The sequence below is a fragment of the Falco punctatus genome (genome assembly GCF_963210335.1).
Source record: "Falco punctatus genome assembly, chromosome: 7".
Lineage (NCBI taxonomy): Eukaryota > Metazoa > Chordata > Aves > Falconiformes > Falconidae > Falco > Falco punctatus.
Genome location: NC_137587.1, coordinates 66,889,587 through 66,913,907, shown reverse-complemented (window position 1 = coordinate 66,913,907; position 24,321 = coordinate 66,889,587). Strand labels below are relative to the sequence as shown.

Genomic DNA, 24,321 nt, shown 5'->3' with positions numbered 1-24,321 from the left:
ATGCCACCTGCCTCTGCCACAACCAGGTGGGAGACCAGCCAGGTGGGAGGTGGGAAGTGGGAGGCTCACGCTGCGGTCAGCCAGAGAATGCACCCTCATGTCCCATCAGGAAAACAGCCACACTGAAGCGGAGGCACTTTTGTTCTTTGCAGAAATTATCTTTATTAAAATACTTTCCAAAGTGGTTGATTGAAATCCCACATTGAATATCTCTCTATCAGTAAGGTCATATATATATATATATTTATATTTATATATATGTACAAATATACATGTGGATATTTTACTCTGCAGAGTAACTGCAACTCCAGGGAGAAGTAGAACATTTAACCTGATAGAGCAAATGAAACCACATGCACAGCCCTTGGCGCTGGCTTGGGCACAGGTAGAGCCTGCTCTGCTTTGGGATTCACTTCACACCCTTCCCTGGGCACACGTAGAAGGCATGAAATAATTAAAGATCTTTTTGGAAATACAACAGTCTTTTGAACAAAGGCTTTTCAGAGTGTGTCCTTGTCAGTGGAGCCTCTTTCCTAACAAAGCCTTTGAAAAGGAACACTATAGTGTAAAAAGGCGATTAAAAACCCAGCTATTTTGGTACGACTTACTTTGATGCATGGAAATTGGTTTCAGGACACCTGAGGCCTTTAGTTGGCTGAAACAATGTCTGCACCTTTCTTGTTCAGATTAAAGAAAGATAAGAATTCCTCTTACTCACTGCTCAGTCAGGGGAACTGGGAGACAAACGAGATGGGTGCCTCCGTGCTTGATTAGTTCCCCCTTCCTGGGCTCCCATTGCTGTGCACCAGGCACCCAACCCTCATCCTCCCGGTGGTGCCCACAGCTCTGGCTGCTCCAGGAACTGCCCAAATCCGCCCAGAAATCTGGGCTCGCCCCCAATGCCAGTGGCAGGACAGGCTGCAAACACCACGGCAGCGCTCGGCCAGGGCAGGTGAGAACCAGGGTGGGGGCAGGCAGAGTGGTGCCACAGCCAATTTCAGGCTCTCGGCACCAAGCCTGCTTGCCAAACTGCCACCGCAGGCTTTGCCCTGGCACAGAGACCGGGGCCACTGTCCACCAGCAGCTGCTGCAGTGCCCGTGAGTCTGTCATGGATGGTCTCAGCCCTTACAGAACCAAGAGGATGGGGGTCTCTCACCACCCCCTCCTCAGCCCGCAGGGACGTGTCCTAAAATATCTTGAAGCCTTTCAGCAAGGTGAGCGTGGGAGCTTTCCTCTTGCTCTGAGCCCGTGAGGACTTGACAGTGACCAGCTTGGCCTGGGCCACCGAGGGAATCTCCTTGTAGTTGACGGTGGAGAGAGTGTTGAAGGTGCAGCTGGCCAGGCTGTGGCGGGTGGGCAGGACCACTGGCGTGGCCACCGACGGACAGGGACGCTCCTCAGTGATGAATAGTGGCTGGACAGGCAAGCTCCACTCTGCCTGGCGCCGCACCTCTCGCACGGCTTCGTGGAAGACATGCTGCACACCTACGAAGTCCTGGCATGCCGACACCTCGTAGAAGAGGCACCCAAACCTGCTTGCCAGGGACATCCCTTCGGCTGCGGGCACCTGCCTGGCGAGAGCGGAGGGGATGGGTGCAGCATCCCTTGGGGCGCTTGCAACCACCCGAAAAGGGGAGCAAGGGGTGCAGGCGGCGGGCAACAGGCCCTGCATCCCACGCCTGCTTCCCAGGGAGCACCACGGCAGCACCAGCTCATCCCTCCTCCTGCGACAAGCGGAAGATGTGGGTCCAAAATAGTTTTGCCTTTCCCAAAAACCTGGAGCAACAGACTACGCGGGTTGCTGGGGGATCATGCAACCTCCGTGCTAGAGACATGTGCCAGGGATTCAGGGGGCTGCATGCGATGGCAGCACACTGGGAAGCGGGGAGAAGAGGCAGCAGGTCCTGGCCGTGGGGAGGGGGAAGCCTCTGTGCTGGGAGCACAGGGGGGTTCAGCAACACATGTGACTCAAGGACCTGTGGGAGCAACACTCAGCACGGCCCCAGAGTGGCACAAAAGGCCAGAAAAACATACCGAGGACATCCAGTCCTGGCAGCGGTGACGGAGCGAGAAAGGGCTCCAGGGAGCGGGCACGTCCAGAGGGGAGCAAGGAGCTGGAGCAGGCTCAAGCCCTGCCCGGGGACGGTGACGCTGCCTTACCACACAGCCGAAAAACATCCCGCTGAAAATACCAGTGGACTCAAAATAAACACATCATCCCCCAGGCAGGAGAGCAGGAACCTTGGAGATGTGGGAGGACATGGCAAATACCAATGGGGGCAGAAATAACCACAAAAAAATTTAGATTTAGGTTTTGCATCCCAGCTAGAGGGATGCGGGGGGAGGTGTCTGTGAGCTCTCCCCCACCGGGAAAAGACAGCCTTGCCGCACGCCTGGTACCTGTACTGCTCCATGTCCAGCTTGTTGCCCAACAGGAGCACAGGGCAGCGGCGCTGGCAGCCCCTCGCGTGCAGGGCGAGGACCTCCAGGTAGTGCTGGCAGCCCTCAAAGCTCTTCCTATCGTCGATGCTGTAGACGACGAGGAAGGCGCTGGCCCAGCGCAGGTAGCGCTCACAGTTCCCCGGGCCGTCCTGGGGGCGAGAGGAGCAGCTGAGCTGTGATCCAGCCGCGGTCCAGCCGGGTCACACCGGGTGTTTGGCACCAGCTGTGCCCCGGTGCCTCACCTGGTCGGCAGTGTCCATCACCTTCAGCAGCACGGGCTGCTGGTCCACCAGCTCCTCTGAGGCGTAGGTGTCCTCTGCAAGGAGAAGAGTGGTTGTGAGGAAGGGCTGGGGTGTCCCACCTACGCCAAAGCCAAGCAAAGCCCTGGTTGCTTGGGACACCATGGAAAAATCTCAGCCCCTGGTGAGGAGCATCTTCCACCAATGCCTCCACCTCGCTCCTTCCTCCAACGATGTTATTTTGGGGGACTGGCAGTGCCGCTGCTGGGTAAGCCCAGCTAGGAGCAGTCATTCCCCTCGCATGCCGCAAGTGTGGGCTCCCGCGGGACAAGGAGGGAGGGAAGGAGCCCGACGTGGCCACCCCTGCGCCCAGGGCTCAGCCCTTATCTAAATGCCACGGCCCAGCGAGATAAAGCGATGAACCAGGGGTGCTTCCCAATAAATCAGGCAAAAGCAGCACCCCTTTCTTTTGGCAGGAGGCAGGCAGGGAGAGCCACCGAGCCATTCCCCTGGGAGAAAGATGCCGTCTCCCACCCGGGTCCTAACAGATGCATTTCGGAAAGGTTTTGACGTGGGAAGATAAAACCACATTCCCAAAAAAGATCTGAGGAGGAAAGGATTTATCCTTCTTTCTTAAGAGTCAGTGAGTTATTAGAGGCTGGAGTCAGTTCCTGGACAAGGTCCATATCTCCCTAATGTCCCTGATAAATCATTCATGGCTCTTCCCTGCACACTGGAGTCAGGCCTAGGAAAATAGTTATTAATTACTTAAACGAGTGGAAAAAATAAATGCCCAGAACTGCTTGCTGCAAAGCACAGCCCCCAGTGCTGCCTGCTCTGCGGCCCCCGCTCGCTCCCCCAGCCCTTCCCCTGCCTGATGCCCCCAGGAGTGAGTAGGAGGCATGAGATGCTGCCCAAGGACCCCCAATAATTCAACTTTTAGTTTCTTTGTGGTGATGTGAGGAGCCGATGCCGCCCCGTGGGACATGCCCACAGAGAGAGCGCTGTTTTCACCTCTGTTTTTACAGGCGGGTTTGGGTTGAATCCAGCCCTTCCCTTGTTTTTCATGTAATTTTGGGTTGGTTTTTTTTCCCCCTTAAATGCCGTATTCGTGGGAAATGTGGGAGCAGGGGTGCTCCATGGGAGCTTGTGGGGGACAGCTGGGGGCGAACACCAGTTTTGGAGAAGGCGACTTACCTAAGTTCGGGTCATATTCGCTTATGAACCTCTTGGTTAGAAACTTCACGGTCAGAGCTGCAGGAGGTGAAAGAAGCGGGTGAGGCGGGTGTCCCCCCCAGCACCGGCACCCAGCACCCCCCAGTGCCCGGCCATCCCCATGGCGGCAGGGCACCCGTCTCACCTGACTTGCCAGCCCCTCGGCACCCCAGGATGGCCACATTACACTCGGCGAGGGGGCTCTGGGGCAGCCGCTCACCACCGGCTCGGGGTTTGCCAAACATCGACGACATCCTCCGACCTGCGGGAGAGAGCCGGGGGGGACGTGGGGCACCCACTGCCATGCCGGATGGGGACCTCCTCACCGCCTGGCTCGTGGGCTGCCCCAGCCCAGGGGAAGGGGAGACTCAGCACCACTGGGGAGGGGGGGGGGATCCGTTCTCCTCCACGTGCGTCCTGGAGCCAGGGCAGCCAGCATCACCATCCCACGCTGGCAGCCAGCACCCCGCTCAAGCAAAGGCAGGGACACACACACACACACACGCACACGCACCCCAGCCCCTGCCCACCCTTGGCAGCCCAGAGAGATGAGAAATGCAGCCTCCCACCTCGGCACCCGCTGACGGAGAAGCTGCAGCGCTCGCCGGGGTGCGCAGGGGCCGCGGCCGGGGCCGGGGGAGCAGCAGCCCCTGCGCTGCTGGGGCGGCCGATGAATGAGGCAGGCGGAGGCGAGCGGCAAGGGCTGCCCGGCCCCAGCCAAACTCCTTGTAAGGAAAGCTGCCGCGCAGGGCTGGCCACGCTGCCCCCGCCACCCCGAGGGTGGTCCCCCCGCCACGGCCCACGCCAGCCCCCCGAGCTCCTGGGGCTTGGGGCACGGACCCCCAGCCCCAAAACCCACCGCGCCTCCGCTTTTGTGGCCACCTCACCGCGTCCCTGGCCCCTTGCCACGTCCCCAGCAAGCAAAAGCCTGCTCCTGCTGCCCGGGCTGAGGCCGCCGCACTCGTTCCACCTCCCGCAGGCAGGAGCGGTGCCCAGGAGCGATGCTGCCTGCACAGCCACCCTGCCCGCTGCTTGCCCGGCTCCCTCGGGCGCGTTTAAGCACAGACACCTTCTGCTGCTGGCAGAGGCTCTGCAGGGTGAAAAAAACCCACAACCTTTTTCCTCCCCAAAGGCACAATCCCGAGGGGAAAGGGGAGCCCGGGGAGTACTCACCGCTGCCCGCACCAAGCCATCAGCTGGCACCCAGCGGGCTCCCAGCTCGAGTAGGTGGCGGAGGCTGAAGTCAGCGTTGTCATAGCAATCACAGCCATTTGGGATGGGGCTCAGCACCCAGGACGGCAGGATACGGCCCCTGGGCTGGCCCTGAGGAGTTTCTATGGGGGCCCATAGCCGGGGCTGGGGGGTGAAGGCTGCTCCGTGGCCAGGCAGGGCTGCTGCGCCATTGGGATTATTGCCCGTTAATGCAGGCAGGATATTTTTAAACCCTCCCAAAATAGTCTGGGAGTGTGTAAGTCCCTGCAAGCCCCAGGGGTGGGAAGGATGGGGATCACTCCCCCGTGGGAAGCAGAGCCCCTCTGACAGGATCCCCGGCCCCCAGACCCCCTTTGGACACAGGTCAAGGATGCTTAAAAGCAATCGGAGCTAAATGGGGTATTTTAAGTGAGGTACCCGCAAAGATCAATACAGTGACACAAGCGCAAAGCTCTCACCTTCTCCCCTAAATGGATTTTGTGGGGAACCCACTGGAGCCACGATCCCGGAGCAATGGCTCTGCTGTCATCCAGTGCCCTGGGAACCCCCAGCTGCTGGGATGAGAAGCTACGGAGGGAGGAAAAAATATAACTTCAACAGGGTGGGCTCCTCGGGTGAAATTCTGCATCAAAACTAAACACCAGCTGCAGGTGGCAACAGGGAGACTCAGGGAGCAGCCCCCGGGTAAGTCCCTGTTGCTGGCCCTCCTTGGCATCCCTGCGGCAGAGGCAAAATGGGATTTCTTGCCAGAAAAAGCCGTGAATAGCACACCAACAAGTGATGTGCCCCAAGTAACACTTCACCATCAACCTCTACATGAGTCACAGGGGACTCGTCTCTGCCTAAAGCCAGGCGTTACGGGGTGTGGGGCGAGCTCTGTGACCAGAGGGGACTTCTTTGGTGAGAAGGGGTCGCTGCACTTCGCTTTCCTCACCACGAGATCCCCAGATGAAGGACAGGCTGGTTTATGGCTCCTTGTGCCCAGGACGGATGTTGCCTGGGTTGCTCGATGGTTCCCTGGGGAGGGTCGCAAAGGAACAGCCCCAAAAAGATCTCTCCTTGCCTGTGGTCAGGGGCCAGCAAAGCCCCTTTCCCACGGCTGTACCGGATGGCACCGAGATTTGCTGACGTCAGTTACCTCCCTGTGGCCGTAAAACTCACTTTGGGGGGGGGGGGCGGGCAGAAAAAAGTGTCAACATGCTCTTCCCAGCCTTGCAAACGTGTTGCCCTTCCTGGGATGGGGACTGTCCCTTTAGGGCATGGCAAGAAGGATGTCTGAGAGCAGGGAGAGCAAAACCCGTCTCCCCCTAGGGTGGCTGGGCATCCTCCATGGCGTGAGTCGTGATAGATCCAGGCACCTCCACCATGACCTGTGCCGGGTGGTGACGCCAGAGCCCTGCCTGTGTTTCGCGTGGGCAGCCGAGCGCGGCGGATGCCTTTGAAAGGCCCCTGTCACGAGCTCGGCTATCTTTAGCCGAAGGTATTTATATTCCAAGGCAGTGGCGTGGCGGCCGCCGGGCAGCGCAGCAACGGCATCGAAGCGTGGAGGAGGCAGGAGGGGGCTGCGCCAGGGCACGGCACAGAGGAGCATCGCTGAGCCCCTGGGCGAGGATGACCCCAGAGGAGGAAGGCTCCCCGGCAGGGCCCCCGGAGCGGGTGCGTATCCGGGTGGAGGAGCAGTCGTTCTGGGTGGAGAAGACCTTGCTGGTGGAGAGCAGCGAGTACTTCCGTGCCCTCTTCCGCTCAGGCATGAGGGAGAGCACGCAGGAGGAGATCGGGCTGGGGGAGCTGAGCGCGGCTGGGTTCCTCGCCATGCTGCGGGTGCTGGCGGGTGAGAGGCCCATCCTCAGCAGTGAGGAGACCTTCCAGGCAGTCGAGTGTGCTGCCTTCCTGCAGGTGAAGCTCTTGGCCAAGTACTTGATCCACTCCATCAACTCCGACAACTGCATCCTGCTGTACCAAGCCGCCGCCATATTTGGCCTCCTGGACCTCTTCCACTGCGCTGCGCTCTACATCAGGGACAGCTACGCTGAGCTGGAGGAGTACCTGGACTGCCTCTCCACCGACCTGCTGGCCTACGTGGAAGCCCTCCTACCCAGCACCTTTGTGGCAGTAGGAGCCCACACACCCACCTTTGAGTTCTTGGAGGACCTCTCCAGGACCATCTGCTACCTGGACGAGGAGACCAACACATGGAGGACGCTCTCCTGCCTTCCGCTGAGTGCCAGCACATTCCTAGCCGGCATGGCGACCATGGATAATAAGATCTACATTGTGGGTGGCGTCTATGGGGCCAGCAAGCAGGTGGTGGAGAGCAGCTTCTGCTACGATGCCGACACCAACACCTGGAGCGAGTTCCCCAGCCCTCACCAGCTGCGCTACGATGTCAGGCTGGTGGGCCACGAGGGCTACCTCTACGCCATTGGCGGGGAGTACGAGAAGATCTCGCTGAAGTCCGTGGAGCGGTATGACGTGGCCTCCGGCACCTGGACATTCGTCTCTGACCTGCCACAGCCGAGCGCGGCAGCACCCTGTGCCCAAGCCATGGGCCAGATATTCGTTTGCTTGTGGAAGCCGCTGGATACCACTGTCATCTATGAGTATGAGACCCAGCAAGACACGTGGCTTCCCGTCACTGAGCTCAAGCGGCACCAGAGCTACGGGCACTGCATGGTGGCCCACCGTGACAACCTCTACATCATGCGCAATGGCCCCTCGGATGACTTCTTGCGTTGTGTCATTGATTGCTTCAACCTGACATCACGGCAGTGGACCGCGCTGCCCGGGCAGTTCCTGAACAGCAAAGGAGCCCTTTTCACTGCCGTCATCAGAGGAGACACCGTCTACACTGTCAACAAGATGCTGACGCTCCTCTACTCTGTGGAAGAGGAGACCTGGAGGTTCAAGAAGGAGCGGGCAGGTTTCCCACGCAGCGGCTCCCTGCAGACCTTCCTCCTGCGGCTGCCGAGACGCAATCACGACATCGCGATGTAGGTGGCCCTCCATCCCACATCAGGATGCTCTCCGTGCATGTGGCCTCATTTCTGCACCTGCTGCTCCCCCGGGCAACTCTCCTCCTCCACAGAGCCGTGCTCAGGTCCAGGGATACATGATGTTGGACCTTGGAGGCGGCACTAGATGCTGCCAGAGGGAAAGGGGCTGGAGGCAGCTGCTGCCTGCCTGTGCCTGCACTGCAGGCTGTGTGCAGAATCCTACGAGACGTGGGCTCACAAGCCAACCACATGCAGGGCTTCATGGCTTCTGCAGAGGACAGATACCAGAGAGATGCAAACACAGGTTTTATTTTATTTATTCTGACTGCACTCTGAAGATGTGCAGCATCCCACCTCCTCGCTGCTCCGACGGGAAATCATTCACTATATCCTGGAATTAAAAGGAAAGCTATAAACCCTCCCTGTGTTTTTCATTACTCTTGGGTTTGGGGTTTTTTCACACACACACACACACACACACACCGCTTCTGAAGGAAAATACCTCCTAATGGGGATCCACGTCAAGGCTTGCTCCTACCCACTGAATGCTTTTTCAGCTGTGGCTCCGTTTCAGAGCCGTACGTGGGAGCGCGGTTCTCACGCAGCCCCGCGCTCCCCGGGGAGACCTCCACAGCTCCCGGCCACAGCGGGGTCCTGGGAGGAGGAGGGGAGGTGTGGGGGTGAAGGAAAGCATCTCCTGGGCATCAGGTGCTTAATGCACTGAGGGGTTTCTGGGGCCTGGGAACCACCTGTCACCCCCCAAGAGCATCAGCCAGCTGTCGCCTCCTCCAGGCTTGTCTGCCAAGCCCCAGCACAGCCCCAACGGGGTGGCAAGTGCTGGCCATCAGTGGCGGCTCATTTGAGCCAAGACAGAGTCTTCTGAGGACGTGGCAAACTTGGAAATACTGGGGGTGCAAAAAGGGAAGGGAAGAGCATCACCATGGCATGGCGGTGCCAGGCTTGCAGAGGTCTTCTGCCAGCAGAGCTCCACAGCCAGGCGAGAGTTCCCGCCAGATACCAGTGGCTGGGTTTGAAGGCTGCTAGCCCTCAACACCAACTCTGGGGGTGGCTGGAGAACACAGAGCTCCCTTTTGCGACCACAGGTGCTGGGAGATCTGCAGGGACCAGGGCAGCAGCAAACCCAGCCCATGGCTAAGCTGGGTTCCCATCCGTGGGGCAGGCGTGGGGCTGCCCGTGCCGTCCTGGCTGAGATGGAGCGGAAGGGAATACCAGCTGGGATGCCTCAAATACCTCCACTGCTGACCCTTGCCAAGTTCTCAGCATTTTCAAAACAGTTCCCGCATTTGAGAAAAAGCCCACACAACACAACCAACAAACCAAAACAAACAAGAAAACCCCAGCTCGCCTCCACGTCCAGATTGAGAACCACTTGATGCACCTTGTCCCCACGTGCCCTCTGCCACTGGGCCAGACCACCACCCGCTGTCACCGCTGGCGTGGGCTCGGCAGCCGGTGGAGGTGGTGGTGGCATGGGGGAGGCAGGGGACATTGGTGGGTCTCACCCAGCTCTACACCACGCTGCAGCGTCAGCTGAGCGGTGTTACTACCCTCGGGCGGACCATTAGCAGAAAGACCATCAAGTCAAACCCTTGTTCCCTTCCTAGACGAAGCCAATTAACATTTCACGTTGTCTTCTCCTAACTGAAAGCAGCACATGGAAGCACACTGCTTTAAAGCCATTTTAAGCTGAAAAAACAGCTTAAACCACCATTAAAATAAAGTTAAAATAATTCTGTTACTAAAATATTTATGATGGGCTCCTGTGGCTAACCTGGGACAGCTGAACCCGGCAGGCTCTCCCCTTCCCTCCAGCCCCAACACCACCAAGCAATGCAACCTCTCCCCACACCTTCACCTGCTGTTTTCTGACGGTTCAGGGGTTTACAAAGATATTCGCCAACAAAATGCGAAAGGTTTTAAGATTTCAAGTGCAGCACCTGCGGGGGAGGGCAGGTCTTGGCAGGCACCGTTGGGTATGGCATGGATGCTCCCGAGAGAGGAGTGAGTTGTTGCATCCATCAATCCAGAAAGTAACGCAAGACAATTTTAGGTGCAAAGAGAGGAAAAAAGATAAAAGTTCTTACCCCTGCAAACAGGGAGAAAAAACGATGAGCCAGGATCAAGCATCTCTCTTAACGAGAGTGAGAGGCTGCTCAGCCTTTGCACGGTGAGTGGGCACGCTGCTGCCAACGTGCCTCGCTCCACCAGAATTTAGCCCTCAGCATTACACATTACTGGCACCAGCACAGCACCGTTATCTTCCCCTTTCAATCTTCACGGTGTTTACCCCGCCAAAGATTACAGTTTGAGGCAAAGCGACCTATCTAATCACAGTTTAACCTTTTGCAAGTTTCTTTTTTAAGGTGACATCATCTTGGCAAGGATGTACGTAATGAAAAGCTGTCTGTAGAATGGACTTGCCTTATAAGGGCCGTAACAAAAATAAAAGCTTGTATAACCAAGGGAAAGCTGGAGGAAAAACAAGACTGGAAGTTCCAGGAAGAGCCTGTGAGCTCCCCACAAATTATCTCCCTTGGCCATACAAGGTGCCACGTTTTCAATGCCATTAAAGACGAGCAGGTGTAAAACATCCTCGGGTATGGATGGGTCAAGTCCCCCAAAACCTGGATGCCAAGTTTCCTTGCTGCACGCAGGCAAGGATGAAGGCAGCCGTGGTGGGCTGTACCCTCCCGCTGGTGTTTGGCACCTACCTAGAGATGCAGGGAGCAGGGACACGGTGTTTTAGCTCGATGGCAGTACGTTGGGCTGGAAGATCGTTTAGAAGGATACAATGGAAAAACGGTACTAATGCAACTAATTAACTATTTTCTCTGCTAGGTTGCGCAAGTTGGCATTTTCACACGAAAAGACACAAATACGTTTCCTAACCACCCCTCCAACCATTGTCACTCAAGGAAATTACATTTATATCTAATTCACAGGAAAAAAATACACTTTCATGTGAAAACACTGCCCACTGCTCCACTACCAAGCCAGGAGACACGTCCTGTAAGGTGATCTGAATCTCCCATTCTCCATTCTTCAGTTACATACAAAAATTCCCCCAGGTACCCAGATTTTCCTGATCCTGACACTCGTGCTTAATGTCACGTGGAGCCACTGTCTCCGCAGTTTAGGGAAGCATCCCCTGAGTTCTCCCGTGGGCAGAGCACGAGGATGGCTGAGCCATCCCCCATCTCTCTGTTCTGATTTCATTGAACCCCCTGAGCACAAACCCTTGCATAAGCCATTTTTCATTGCACTGAATAAACTTCATGTGTTTCTAGAGTGAGGGCAGCCTGTTTTCTCTCCTCACCCTCACTAAATTGTGTATTTTTCCCAAGTTTCTGGTTTAAAAGGATAAGCTAATGTGATTGGACTGGATTTCAATTGCAATATTCAACCAAGTCAACTGAGACTCATCCTGAGCAAGGACCAACAAACGTTTCTGCAGAGGCCTTCAGTTTTCAAGAAAACAATCTCTTCTGTTGATTTATACAATCTTTTAGGAATCCACACTTGATTGTAATTGAAAACACGATACCCGTCACCCCAGGTGGAGGGAGAAAACTGCAGTTTGGGTTTTGCAAAATCTAAGCCAAAGGTGGTTTGGATTTTATGACATCCAATCTAGACAACTACCATGATCAAGGGTGGAGGTGGGGGCGGGGGGGAGGGGGAGGGGAGAGAAACACTCCTGCTATAAAGCCTTTGCCCCAGTACAGTGACAAACACGCTTACGATGGATGTCCATAAACCGAGGTGAGACACCAAGCCCATGCCGTGAAGGTTTGTGCCCGGTGAGCCGTGCTGCTTGGGGTGGGGGTGGAGCAGAAGGTGAGCGTGTGCTGACCCGCCCGAGTCCTTCGGTGGTCCGGTCTGGCAAGGGGAAGCGGCGATGGGGGTCCAGCACGCTGGTCACTGCGCTTTCATCACAAGCTCTTCCAGCGCCTTCTCCCTCTGATTCCCACAAAGCAAAAGAACTTCTTTGATTTCATTTTGCTGGAAACCCATGTCGTTAAACTGAGCTAACAGACGCAAGAATTCAGCTGCCTGGAGGAAGAAGGAAGAGAAGAGAGTGATGTTGCCATGGGGTGTTAAGGATGGATTTAGTGTAGAGTTGCAGCAGGAACAGCGCTGGGTGATGAGGTTGCAGCCAGACGACCTGGCCGGGTTGTATTACCGCTGAAGGGCATTCCAACAGCGGACCGAGAGCACACATACCGCTGCTAGCATTTAAAAGTGTGCCTTTACATCAACTTTTTAAATAAGAAATACTGAATAAAGTCAGCCTCTAGCTGCACGTATTCCTTATAAAGTTTAATATAAATTCCATGCAAGCGTTTGTCTGCATTAGAAAGAGACCAGGGAAAGGCAGCGAGGACAAGCTGGAATTAATTTGTCCTGCTTCCCCCCTTGCTCAGGCTGGGCCCCAGCACCACGACATCTCCCAGAGCCGTGTCCTCAGTAAAAAACACCCTGCCTGCCACCGAGACCCAGGCGCTCTCCCGCTGCCCCAGCCCCAGCGTGTGGTGAGCTGGAAATCCTACGTGCCGGCAGCATCACGTCAAACACCACCCGCCTAAATTTCAAGCATTTCTACCCCCGCAGGCTCTTCATTACCCCCAGGAGGAGACTGGTGATGGAGACCAACGCCTGGCGTGCCACCATGGCTCTTTTCTCCCTGGGGGGTGAATGTGAAGGGAGAGCCAGGAGGGAGGTAGTGAGCATCGGGGAGGGGGGGCTTCCCGCGCAGGGGCTGAGCGAGCATCGCATTTGCACGGCAGAGTGAGAGGATGGATAGAGAAGAGCGAGGGAGCAGGTGTCCCTCCCGGGGGGTCCTTTTGGTGACGCTGTCCCCAGGGTCTGCTGTGAGTGCGGGCTCACAGCAATGGGTCTGACGTGCCAGGAGGCTGGGCGAGGGGCAGCGGAGGCAGAGGGGAGCGTGCAGCCCGCTGGAAAAGCCAGCCCAGAGGATGCAGCACAACGGGCCGAGCTGTGCCACCCCGCTCTAACCTTCTTCTCCGAGTACTGGAACATTTCCATGGCCTCCTCCACCTGCCCCTCCTCGTAGCCCTGCTTCAGCAGCCGGTCACAGGCACTCAGGTAGCTCAGGAACTGCAGATGACAACCAGGGTTAATCCAGCCTCACAGACACAGGCAGCGAGCGCGTTCAGGAGCCCACCTTGCCACCTCCCAGGGACACACTCATGGGGAAGACCTGGGCCACCACTGTTGCGTTGGTTCCCGTTCGATGCTCAGCCAGGGCAGTCTGTCAGCAGGACTCCCACCGGGAGAAAACAACGTCTTGGTTCCCCCCCGCTCTCCCAAAGTAGGAATGGAAACAAGGAGGAGGGAGGATGAGGAGGCAAATCAAGCATCTGAACCACGCGAGATACAGAGCAATGGCCTCCAGGCTGTGGGGTGCAGCAGAGCCTGTCCTGGTGAGATGCCTACCCTCAGCCAACCCGGCGTCCCTTAGATGTGCCGGGGTTCAGGCACCCGTGGGTTTGCCCCAGGGTCCAAGCACAAAACCCACCCCAGGGGAGACCCGTGTGCTGTCATTACTGAAAGTAAACAGTTATTTTTGGCTTTCCTCGTTGTTCTTGGACCGCTGACAGCACTATTCCCAGTTGTATCTTTTAAATACCAGAAGAATCATTCACTGTCCAAAAACATATGGGACAGACAATAATAAATGAGCTATACAATAGCAGGGGGAATAAGAACATCCCACGGCTCTCCCTGAAGCGGTGCCATCTTCATCCAGGGAGCAGCTGATTCATATCTCCCCAGATCCACCAGCACTCAGACCTCCACCCTCCCCAGCACCGCCGTAGCCAAGGAGAAGGATTCAGTAAAAGACCGTAAAACTTGAAAAAGCTACAAAAGTCCCCCAAACAGTCAGTTGATCTAGTTCGGCTAAAGAGCAGAGTAAGGATTTTAAGACCTTAAGTCAGCCTTAAGGACTGGCTTATTAACTCAAAAACGAGACAGTAACTTGTCATTGGCATTTGTAACCTGGTTTTTTTTCCCCTCACTACCTCACTAACTGACCCCCCATCACTGCTGTGTTTTCTTGCCCTCTCGCAGCCGGGACAGCTGCTCGCTGTGCTCACAGACAGTCCTGGCAGCCTGCTCAAGCCCAGCATGAAATCGGTGCCATTGCCAACTCAATGATTTTTATCATTAAAAAAATAATACATACGTTTATATCTATATCTATATAAACAGAATCAGGTTTTTCAGTCCTATGACCTCCTAACCCCCTGGGTCCAGCACTGGCCCCACTGGCGAGGAGGAGGAGGTGCCACTGCCCTCTTGAAGCTCCTTCTCCCCTTGTAGCTCTCAAGGAGGCTCCTTATAACACTTAAACATGAAGTTCCTCCAGCACAGGCACCCCTGGGAGAGCTCGGCTTTATCCATGACACAGCCAAACCAATAACCTTGTCACAAACTGCTCATGTGGGAAGAGACCTCCAGGCTCTGGTAGATCAGTGACCTGCCCATTTATCTCTTCTCTCATTTCCTGCTATTTGATACTATGTGCAGCAACGCGGGTTTTACCCTGATGCCCACTGGAAAGGCCCATTCCCATGCAGTCCCTGCTTCAGGTGTTCCAACAACTGGCTGCTTAAGAAGAGCAAAGCCTTACCACCAACCACTTCACCGACCCAGCTGCACCATGAACTATAAGCTGATAGTGTGGAAAAACCCACAAGCAAACACCACCGAAGACCTGAACGCTGATTTCATTGTGGAGGAACCAAGTAAACATCTCCCCAGTCCTGCAGCGGGCTTCAAGCCAAGGATGGGCAAAGCTGCTGGGCACAACGGCTCAGGTGCTAGCCTCCACGGACAGAGGCTCTCCGGGGGGACAGGGAGACCCCAGCCAGCACTGCAGCAGACAGCCCTGCTCAACTCACTGCTGCAAATGCCACCACTGAGAACACAACTTCTACAAGCGTTGGAGAGGCTTGAGGAGCCACCATCGGTGGGGATGACTGATGCAGCCTGTTCCAGTGCTTGACCGCCCTTTCAGTGAAGAAGTTTTTCCTAACATCCAAACTAAACCTCCCCTGGGGCAACTTGAGGCCATTTCTTCTTGTCCTGTTGCTTGTTATCTGGGACAAGAGACCGACCCCACCACTTTACGACCTCCTTTCAGGCAGCCAGCTTTTTACCCAGCGCAGAGCACACCCATCCAAGCCATGAGCAGCTGGTCTCTCCAGCAGAATGCTGTGGGAGACGGTGTCAAAGGCTTTACTAAGGTCCAAGTAGACACCATCTACAGCCCTTCCCTCATCCGCTAAGAAGGTCATCTTTCACAGAAGGAGATCAGGTTCATCAAGCAGGACCTGCCTTTCATAAACCCATGCTGGCTGGGCCTGATCCCCCAGCTGTCCTGCACGAGATGTGTGATGGTGCTCGGGGATCTGCTCTGTAACTTTCCCTGGCACTGAGGTCGGGCTGACAGGCCTGTAGGTCCCTGGATCCTCCTTCCAGCCCTTCTTGTAGATGGGCATCACGTTGGCTCACCTTGTCTTCTGGGACCTCCCCAGTTAGCCGGGACTGCTGATAAACGATGGAGAGTGGCTTGGCAAGCTCCTCCACCAGCTCCCTCCGCACCCTCGGGTGGATCCCGTCTGGCCCCATAGACTTGTGCACGTCTAAGTGGCGCAGCAGGTCAGCCGTCCCCTCCTAGGCGGTGGGGGCTTCATTCTGCTCCTCCTTGTCCCTGTCTTCCAGCTCAGGATGCCGAGTGCCCAGAGGGAAGCTGGTCTTGCTATTAAAGACTGAGGCAAAGACAGCATTAAGCCTTCTCCTCATCCTTCGTGGCAATGTTCCCCGCCGCATCCAATAAAGGATGTGGATTATCCTTGGCCCTCCTTTTGTTTCTACTGTATTTGTAAGAACATTTTTTATTATCTTTTACGGCAGTGGCCAGCCTGAGTTCCAGCTGGGCTTTCATCCCTCTGATCTTCGCCCTGCCTAACCTCCTAACATCCTTACAGCCCTCCAGAGCTGCCTGCCTCTTCTTCCAAAGGTGGCACACTCTTCCTTTCCCCCCCACCCCCCAGTCCCAGCCAAAGCTCTGTTCACCCAGGCCAGTCTTCTCCCCCACCAGCTCATCTTTTGGCACATGGGGACGGCCTCCTCCTGTGCCTTTAACTTGAGTTGAAACGTATTTTCCAGGAAGGTTTAGCCTAATCTGGTAGTTTTGTACTTGTAAGAGATGCACATACAAAAGAGGGCTAGGCTTTATGTTTTATCTTGGCTGAACTGGGCATAGGTGGGAAAGATGGAAACTGCTGGTGAAGAAAGCGCAGGATATAAGGCAGACCTTGTCTTTTGCTGCATTAATCTCTTCTCCAGGGGAATGGGAGTCCCGGTGTTTATGCAGAAGGGAGCAGGCTGTACCACTCCCATCCTCAATAAGATGTGCTGCTTCTCGATACTGAAGCCAGTAGCTGCTACAAGGCACCCTTGCACGGCTTTGTGCAACGAACGTGGGCTGGGCTCTGTTCATCTCCCCCCGCCCGGATGAAGCCCTTACGAAGAATGCAAAGCTTCCCTTCCCACCCCGGCCCGAAACACCAGCGAGGGGATGGGGGGGCTGCTCCAGCCGGGGGCGACTCAGGAGGGAGCCAGAAGCTGCAGGATGACTCAGCTGCAGAGCAGCTTCGTGCACCGACCAGCCGGGTAAGAGCTGGCCCACGCAGCACAGGCAGCTCCCCGGGGGGGGATCAGGAAGGGGACCGGCCCCCAGCAGTGGCTGCTCAGTGCCATGCTGCTCACACCTCTGCCCAGGGTCTGCTCCTGCTCCCTGGCATGACAGCCCAGGGGACATCCCTCTTGCTCAGCTGCGATAGAGCCCCTTCTCTCTCTGGAAGAGCTGCTGGGATAATTTAGCCCTACTGAACGCTCCACTGGGATGGGCAGGTCCAGCACCAAGCCAGGGGGTCGGAGCCAGCAGCATCCCTCACCGCACAGGTGCTCTGAGCCCACCTGGACCACGGAAAGTTTGTCTGGACAAGCAGAGACGTTGGGAACTGGGGTGCAGCACAGCAGGCTGCGACGTACCCTGACGCCAGGGGTAGGAAGGGGTTGTACATTCATTATTTTGAATAAATTCCAGGTTACTATAGAGGGTTCCTCAGGAAAAGAGCTCTGGGACCCAGCCGCAATGCTTGCAGGGAGTCCCTGGTTGCTCCAGTGCAGGGAAACTTGTGTTTTGGAGAGAGCCCAGACAAATCTCCAAGGTATTTATACAGTCCCGCTCTGACAGGATGAGCCATGGCAATAATCACATGAATCTAACAGCTGGGAAAAAATTATGTGCAAAAAGTTTCCATATACAGGGGCAAAAATTGTACTTCAAAAGGACACCACACTCCAAACAACAGATTGATCAGATAACATTACCCGGCCGTTATTACTTGCTGAAAAGCTGAGGGCGGCTCAGTGCTATTTTATTACAGCAGAAGTACAAACGCGTGATCTCATGGAAAACCCTGTCAGCTGAGGTCTGATTCCAAAGTGGGAAACCCAAGAGAAAAGAAAAAAGCCATGAGAAGTCCACCCCAAGCAAGGCAGCCATGCCTTTCTCCACAAAAATCACGTTTAACTTTACCAAAAGCTTTCCGCCCGATGCCGCACCAGCTCCACCAACCTGACTTAAGCTTTGCCTTCCAGTCTTCTGGAGGGTGAGGATGGCTTTGTGGGTGGGATAGCCCAAGGCTATAACAGGCTCGATGAGGTCCCGCTCCTCTTGGCTCAGAGCCAAGAGCAGGTCAGCCGCCGAATCCCTCTGGGATCTGTGGGAACTGAGAGGTTGCGCAGGCACGGAGGCGGGGGGGAGGCAGGCGTAGGGGCTGAGGGACTGCAAGAGAAAAACAGCAGATGGTCTTCTTGGTCCAGCTCATAAAATTATGTCAAACAACGCAGACTGAAGCAAAGCTTTCAAATGCCAGCAGTTACCTTGCTCTCTCCAGAAGCAGAAAATTCCCATACATAGAACAAACTCCCCTGGGCATCAGGGGAGACTGGACTTAATCAAATCCAGGCTCAGCTATGGACACAGATCAAACAGCAGTAGGGAGGGTTCATGAAGCAAAGTAAGCAAACCCAGCCTCCTTTCCCCGGGAATCCTGGTCATCTCTCCAGCAATAAATGCCATGCTTGTCCTTGAGCGGCCAAGCAAGAGGCAGGCGATGCAGCAGCCCAGGCAGGAGGATGCTCCCCTGATGCCTCATTTATGCCAGATATATTTAGGCTTCTGTTACAAAGCCATCTCCAGAAATGACCTTGCACATGCACGCTCTTGCCTGGGGTTGAAGCTTTAGCATTCAGCATGATGCATGTGGAACAGCAGCCGAGAAGGGTAGGCAATGTACAAATACACAAGGGCATCTGATCTTTCCTTAATTACCCTACGTCTAATGCAACTACATATAAATAACCTGGCCTTCCATGTGTCCAATGGTTTCAGTTGCAGGTTTTGAGTAATTCATCTCCTAAATCTCTCAAGTAGGTGGGTAAGACGTGATTTCTTAAAAAACATGGCGTAATTCAGATTTAAATTGACAAAGCAGTATTTACTCCATCATTTCACATCACTGTCTCTGTCACTAAATGATCTGTATTTCTAGTAGGACTACGAAGTCCAAAGTTTCCTAAAGAAGACATGATGGCTGTAAGTGGGGCATTTCCCTATTAACCCTGTTTATATTTGTTAGAGGGGCAAAAATGGAGAACGGAGAAGGAAGAGGGGAAAAAATAATTTCTTTTTTTTTTAGTGTTTCAATTGAAAATCAAGACACCTTGCTTGTTGGGAAAAATATGGATGTTTTGGCTAGGACAGAACAAGTAAACGTGCTCCCAGAAAGCTTGCCTTTAAACTCTAGCAAAAAAAACCCCACCTTCCTTCACTTCACTCATCAGCAATTCCTCATGGATTCAGTGTTCCCAAAGCCCCGTTTCGGTTCCATTTTGGACCACAGCAAACGGGACCAATTCAATGCCCTCCACCTCCCTCCTGTCTCAGCAACAAGCAAAGGGCCACCAGAAGGAAAAACGCCTCACCGGCACCGTGGGCTTATGCCGTTTGATTGGGGGGATTGGGGCAGCTGGAGGAGCTGGCACCAAGGTCCCCAGCCGGGACACATCTGGGGCTGGCCCATACTTGACGCTGCGGCTGGTGCGGGGGCGCCGGGGCAGCGGCCGGGACACCGGGACCCCCCTGCTCTCCGTGGTGGTTCTGTTCAAAGGATGCACCAAAGCAGCCAGCTTCCTCCTGGCAGCTTCCAGCTCGTTCTTCATGTTGTTAAATATCACCATGGATCTTCTCTGCTTGCTCGGGTCCGGGCTGGCTGGCTTGTGGCCACCATTCTCCAGCGAGGGCTCCAGCAAGCTGGGCGATGTCTTTGGTCGGGGCTGGTAAAAACCAGGACGCAGAGCCACACCTCTCTCAGTGCTTCGCCTCCTGGGAAGCTTTTCATCCTTGTCGTTCTCTTCCCAGGAGGTTGAGGAGTACTCATCATCCTCAGAGTACTCGTCCTCCTCTGAGTGCCAGCTCTCGCTCTCGGGCAAGGCACCTCTGCCCGCGGTGTGCCCGTAGCTGCTGTGGGCAGAGCTCAGGCTGATGCTGCGCCGCACCGCCCCGTCCCGTGCTCGCCCCCCGTAGCTGTCGGCAGGATCCACCAGCAGCAGCCAGCACGGCGGAGCTGTGGGGATGACTTCGGAGGTGACCTGATGCCGGGAGGTTTGCTGCTGAGAAGCCACCTCTACCCAGTAAAGCACTTTTCTTTCCAGTGAGAAGTCATGCTGCGGAAGAGTGAAAAGCAGGTGGTGAGGGCATCTGAACCCAGACGGTGCAGCACGGAGCAAACCACGTGCTTCACGAGGGCACCTTAAGGGCTGCATCCCTCCCATTCTGGCCCCTATTTCCCTGAGCACAGGGCTGGCTGCGGGCACTGAGGCTGTAGGATTGGGCAGTGCCAGCCTCATCCCTATAAGGAATCCCCAGATTTATACTTGAAAGAAAAATCTATGAATTTATTCCTATTTTGAGCTGCATCTGCAATTCTTTTGACAGGTGTTTAATGCTCAGAGGTGGTTTTGTGTCACTTTGGCTGCTGTGGAAGGGAAGAGGGTGCAGACAGGAGATGCGGGCATCCTGATTTCAGGCAGCTGCATCGGCACCGCATCCCAGAGCGGAATCTGAAGTTTGTCCTCCTATCCCAGAAAGACCCAACCCTCCTGCTTGGATGGGATTTAAAAAAAAAAACACCACCACCAAACCAACCCCTTCCTCCCACCCACCACAAATCATCCTCACCTCCTCCCACTCCTGCTGCAAACCAGCCAATTAAAAGGAGATCAATTAGGAGAGGTTTCCCATCCCTTTTTCACAAGAAAAGGAAACCACCACCGACATCCCTTTGGGCACCACCCAGAAGTGAATCCCGGCGTGGATGCAAGCAGAGGCGACTCACCATGGTGCTCATGAGGATGTCGGTGCAGTCGGGGAGCTCGATAGCCGGGGCAGTGATTAAAGTGTTTTCTGCCGCTGAGTCTCCACTGAGGCTTACGGCTGTCCGGAAGGGAACTTCATCCAGGTAGCTCATTGCTGCTGCCTGAATTCTTGCTGCTAGAGGAAGGGATGAAACAAAACTGTAAAAGGCAGGACTAGCACTATGTAAACTGGGTGGAAGAAGAGAAAGATGAGCTGTTTCAAGTGATGCCGGTAAAAGGAAAGCAACCCTTAGAGATGCGGCCAGCCGAGTAAAAACCACTGTGTGTAATGTCCAGTCTTGCAAAATCTTAATTACTGGTACCGGGAAGATTTGTCTGAACTAACTTTTGCTATTTTGAGCATGAGCCAGAAGGACCTGACCAAGCTTACAGCTTTATTGGGACAGATCCCGAGTGCTTTTCTCCTCCATTTCCACCTCCATGCGTGCCCCGCTGTTTTCCATTCCTCCTCACTGCCCATCGCAAACTCCCTTTCCTAAGCTGGGGACAGACCGAGCACTTTTTCCTGTTACAGAGGCAGAAACCATGGCCAAGGGGGACACCCCCCAGGCCTCCTCTCCCTCTGTGACCCGAGAGCACTCGTGCTTGCGGAGCTCATCACACAGCCACGTGCTGCTAAGCTGTCACACGGAGCAGCCCAGGGAAGCTGGGGTGAGGGCATCCCCTCCAGCGCCGCAGCAGCTTACCGAGCACCAGACAAGGAGGCTGGTGCATCAGGAAAGCTTCAGTGTCAGAGGGATGTCAAACGAGCCATTTTAAGGCCAGGCTGGCTTTTAAGAGTTATTCGTTTTAAGCACGGTAATGTTTTTAGGTTAGGAATAGCAGAAGAGGGAAAAACTTCTGACGAACTGGGAATGGTGGCATGGAAAATATTACTGCAACTTACTATGCCTTTTTATTAGTATTATATTAATAGTAATATTAAATTGTAGTATTATTAAATGTAACATTATATAAACATTACAATTACTACGCTTACTGCGTAGCCATCAGCTCTGTATAAATGTCTCAACTTGCTGCATGAAGCCTCGAGTCCCCAGCTTCCCAGCGTTGACAGCATGTGAAATAATTTCCTTTATATACTGTCAGCTGGGAAGAGCTCATGGTCAGTCTTCTACTGAGTTCTGGTACCAGCAGCCTGTGCCTGTTCCTCCCAAAATCCTCAACAGTCACCCTCGAGACAAACAGTAAATAAAATACTCTGTGTGACATGCTTAAATGTTTTTACCAATTTATTTTTTTCTTTAAAAAGAAATTATTTCTACGTCAATGAAGATAAATGCTCCACAAAAAGAAAACAAGCAGATGAATGTACACAAGGCAGAAAAAGCTGCCTGTTTAATGCAAAAATGAGGATCTATAATGGGAAACAGCATTCAAGGTAGTTTATGTTAGCTTCCAGACCACAAAGAAAGAGCAACACACACAATAGCTTGGCACAGCTCAGTTGGTCTTATCAGAACTACAAAAGAGTTGTCACTCGCCTGTTTACGCCAGGAGCCTTTAATAGCCAGGGCTGTGGTGCAGGCAGAGCCCCTAACCAGCTTTGCAGCTCCCACACATGCATTGCTGCTAGCACGCAACTCAAACAACGTGTCCAGAGCCTGCACGGCGCCAGGCCATCTGCTCCCCAGCCTAAGAGGGCTTAGCGTATGTTACAATCCACGTCAGCACTGACAAAGACAACGCGTGAAAACATCTGTAATCGAAGCTACCCTCCCCCACTTTCTCCAACTGCTCCACATGGCCCTGCAACACCTGCCTGCAAGAGGGACAGACCCTCTTTGCAGCTTATGCTGTAAAGCAGCTCTTCCCAAAAGCCATGTGGTACAAAGGTGCAAAGGGAAAGAGTATCTCACCATCCGTCACCTAGAACAGCTTTACTGGGGTTTAAATGCTACTTCAAGGGATAGAGATGGGTAGTGAATGTGTCCAAAGCCACGATGAAGAAAATACGGAGAGATTACCGTAGTATATCTCACTGTATTTCACTGCATTAAATACCGTGCTCTAAGAAAGGCTCCCACAAGTGTTAATTCCTAAAACCACTATTTCGAAAAAAAGCAGCACATTGGGGTGAGAAGCGATGATAACGAAAATGCTACTAAAGAATAAAAGAGGGTCAGCTGTAAACACCAGCTTACTCCAGAAAGCAACTCCATCAGGAGTTCTAACCTCATGTGCTTCACGCCAGCCCTGCTGCTTTCACATCAAAGATATAGGCTGGCAAAAGAACAAATTAGTATCAGGAAGCAAATGTGCCTTGAAAGCATGAAAAACCTGAACTGCACTGGGACCAGGGAAGGAACAGGATGCAAACAAGTCTCAGAAACTCACAGCCAACACCTCTCTTCTTCTGGGCTAGAATAAGTTTTTAAAACTTAAAAATAATAGGAAATACTAAACCAAATTTGAATCTTAAATCTGAATACACCTTTTTTTTTTTTTTAAGAATACCCTATCTCCATGTATTTTACGAGTTAAGATTTTAAACATTCCTCTTCCACCTGTGGCTTCAACATCTTCCTCACTAAAAACATAAAAAATTTTAATGCAGATGTCAGGACAAGAGCAAATATGTAGAACAAACCACAGAAAGCTTGAGGGGTTGAAATACACCTGAACGTGCATTATCCCCTGGCATTTTCAAGTCCTATTTTTATTAAAAATATGAAGTTATCCTTACCGTCAGACGAAATCATGGAGCTCTTCTTGCAGGGCTGGGAGAACAGAGTTGCTTCTACGCTGCCTGCTCATCTACTGCTCCATTCTTCAAATTCTTGCAGCGTCAGACAAGCATCTGGCTTTGACAGTTTTAAGATTATCATAGCCTAAGCGGCTAGCCTGTCCTGTCAGATGTGCTGATGGGATAAGGAGCCTAACTGTTTAAGCAGAGCATCCTTCGGTCACTAAGCTTCCTGAACCGAAAGCATTGTTTCTGCAATTGTTTCTATCCTAACTGAACTTCTGCTTTTTCTTCAGGTGTAACTCCCCAGGATCTGACCTAGCCGTAGGTCTTGGAGTAACGAGATGTAGAGGTGACAGCAGTGGTGGGAAGACATACGGACATGAAAATCAGAACCCTTTCCTCCAGAGGACTTCACAGCAATCTGTAGGGTGCTATAGGTAAGCAATACACAAGTGAGCAAAAACTGCAAACTTCTGCACCCAGATTAATTCTAACTCTATCAAAAATTACTAGTTCATGCACTCTTGCTAACAGAAACAAATGCAAAGCTTCAGCCAAGAAACTATTAATGTTACACAAGGCCCAAGTGTTTAATTTAGGCAATTATACACATTGCCTCCTCCACGAATTACACAATGTTGTGATGTGAAGAGGTAAGGAATCGGCGAGATTAAATCCATTCCTGCACGATAGGGCTAAGCAAGAATAACGACTGCAGCTCTGGAAATACACCATGACAATCTGCATAGACCACCCAAGCCCCAAACCCATATGGCCCATCACTGTTTCAAGCAAACTGTCCAGAACATGGAAGGTTTTGAAATCAGATGCCTCTGTCACCTTGTAGGAGGGAGAAGTTCCTTGACGTAAACCTTTTCCCAGCAATTCTCTCCACACTAGAGTTGTATTTGGTGCCAAGTACTGAAACAAATCTCTCCCTTGAAGTAAAAATGCTTCAAACAACAAAAAAAC

The 24,321-nt window shown here is 53.7% G+C and overlaps 3 protein-coding genes across 9 annotated transcripts; 1 reads left to right on the top strand and 2 right to left on the bottom strand.

Annotated features, from left to right (window-relative positions):
* Window positions 1-134: 134 nt before the first annotated feature.
* Window positions 135-11,880, bottom strand: RASL12 (RAS like family 12). Of its 3 annotated transcripts, XM_080396905.1 has the most exons (7): window positions 11,865-11,880; window positions 5,568-5,676; window positions 4,043-4,159; window positions 3,880-3,936; window positions 2,686-2,759; window positions 2,402-2,592; window positions 135-1,572 (listed from the first exon to the last, which is right to left on the bottom strand). In XM_080396905.1, the coding sequence occupies exons 3-7, from the start codon at window positions 4,149-4,151 to the stop codon at window positions 1,188-1,190; spliced, it is 816 nt and encodes a 271-aa protein (XP_080253031.1). In that variant the 5' UTR covers window positions 4,152-4,159; window positions 5,568-5,676; window positions 11,865-11,880; the 3' UTR covers window positions 135-1,187. The 3 variants fall into 3 exon arrangements, with proteins under 3 accessions (XP_080253031.1, XP_080253029.1, XP_080253030.1); XM_080396903.1 differs by lacking the exons at window positions 5,568-5,676; window positions 11,865-11,880 and adding an exon at window positions 4,467-5,489; XM_080396904.1 differs by lacking the exons at window positions 5,568-5,676; window positions 11,865-11,880 and adding an exon at window positions 5,071-5,207.
* Window positions 6,719-8,518, top strand: KBTBD13 (kelch repeat and BTB domain containing 13). Its single transcript, XM_080396899.1, has one exon. The coding sequence runs from the start codon at window positions 6,721-6,723 to the stop codon at window positions 8,101-8,103; it is 1,383 nt and encodes a 460-aa protein (XP_080253025.1). The 5' UTR covers window positions 6,719-6,720; the 3' UTR covers window positions 8,104-8,518.
* On the bottom strand, window positions 8,567-24,321 carry UBAP1L (ubiquitin associated protein 1 like). Of its 5 annotated transcripts, none has more exons than XR_013929693.1 (7): window positions 23,347-24,177; window positions 20,621-20,775; window positions 19,209-19,949; window positions 17,797-18,006; window positions 13,140-13,241; window positions 11,865-12,176; window positions 8,567-10,209 (listed from the first exon to the last, which is right to left on the bottom strand). XR_013929693.1 is itself a non-coding variant. In XM_080396900.1 (7 exons), the coding sequence occupies exons 2-7, from the start codon at window positions 23,360-23,362 to the stop codon at window positions 12,042-12,044; spliced, it is 1,359 nt and encodes a 452-aa protein (XP_080253026.1). In that variant the 5' UTR covers window positions 23,363-23,780; window positions 24,190-24,321; the 3' UTR covers window positions 8,567-12,041. The 5 variants fall into 5 exon arrangements, 2 of the variants coding, with proteins under 2 accessions (XP_080253026.1, XP_080253027.1); XM_080396900.1 differs by adding an exon at window positions 24,190-24,321 and having other exon boundaries at window positions 8,567-12,176; window positions 23,347-23,780; XM_080396901.1 differs by having other exon boundaries at window positions 8,567-12,176; window positions 20,621-20,772.

What these genes read in the sequence shown, in the direction of transcription:
- RASL12 (XM_080396905.1), bottom strand. Translation starts at nt 4,151, where the DNA reads ATGTCGTCGATGTTTGGCAAACCCCGAGCCGGTGGTGAGCGGCTGCCC. An exon ending in TGATGGACACTGCCGACCAG is followed by an intron (nt 2,593 to 2,685) that starts GTGAGGCACCGG and finishes TCTCGCCCCCAG; the next exon opens with GACGGCCCGGGGAACTGTGA. An exon ending in CTGGACATGGAGCAGTACAG is followed by an intron (nt 1,573 to 2,401) that starts GTACCAGGCGTG and finishes CGCTCTCGCCAG; the next exon opens with GCAGGTGCCCGCAGCCGAAG.
- KBTBD13 (XM_080396899.1), top strand. Translation starts at nt 6,721, where the DNA reads ATGACCCCAGAGGAGGAAGGCTCCCCGGCAGGGCCCCCGGAGCGGGTG.
- UBAP1L (XM_080396900.1), bottom strand. An exon ending in GGCATAAGCCCACGGTGCCG is followed by an intron (nt 18,007 to 19,208) that starts GTGAGGCGTTTT and finishes TTTCTCTTGCAG; the next exon opens with TCCCTCAGCCCCTACGCCTG. An exon ending in GAAGGCAAAGCTTAAGTCAG is followed by an intron (nt 13,242 to 17,796) that starts GTTGGTGGAGCT and finishes TGTCATCTGCAG; the next exon opens with TTCCTGAGCTACCTGAGTGC.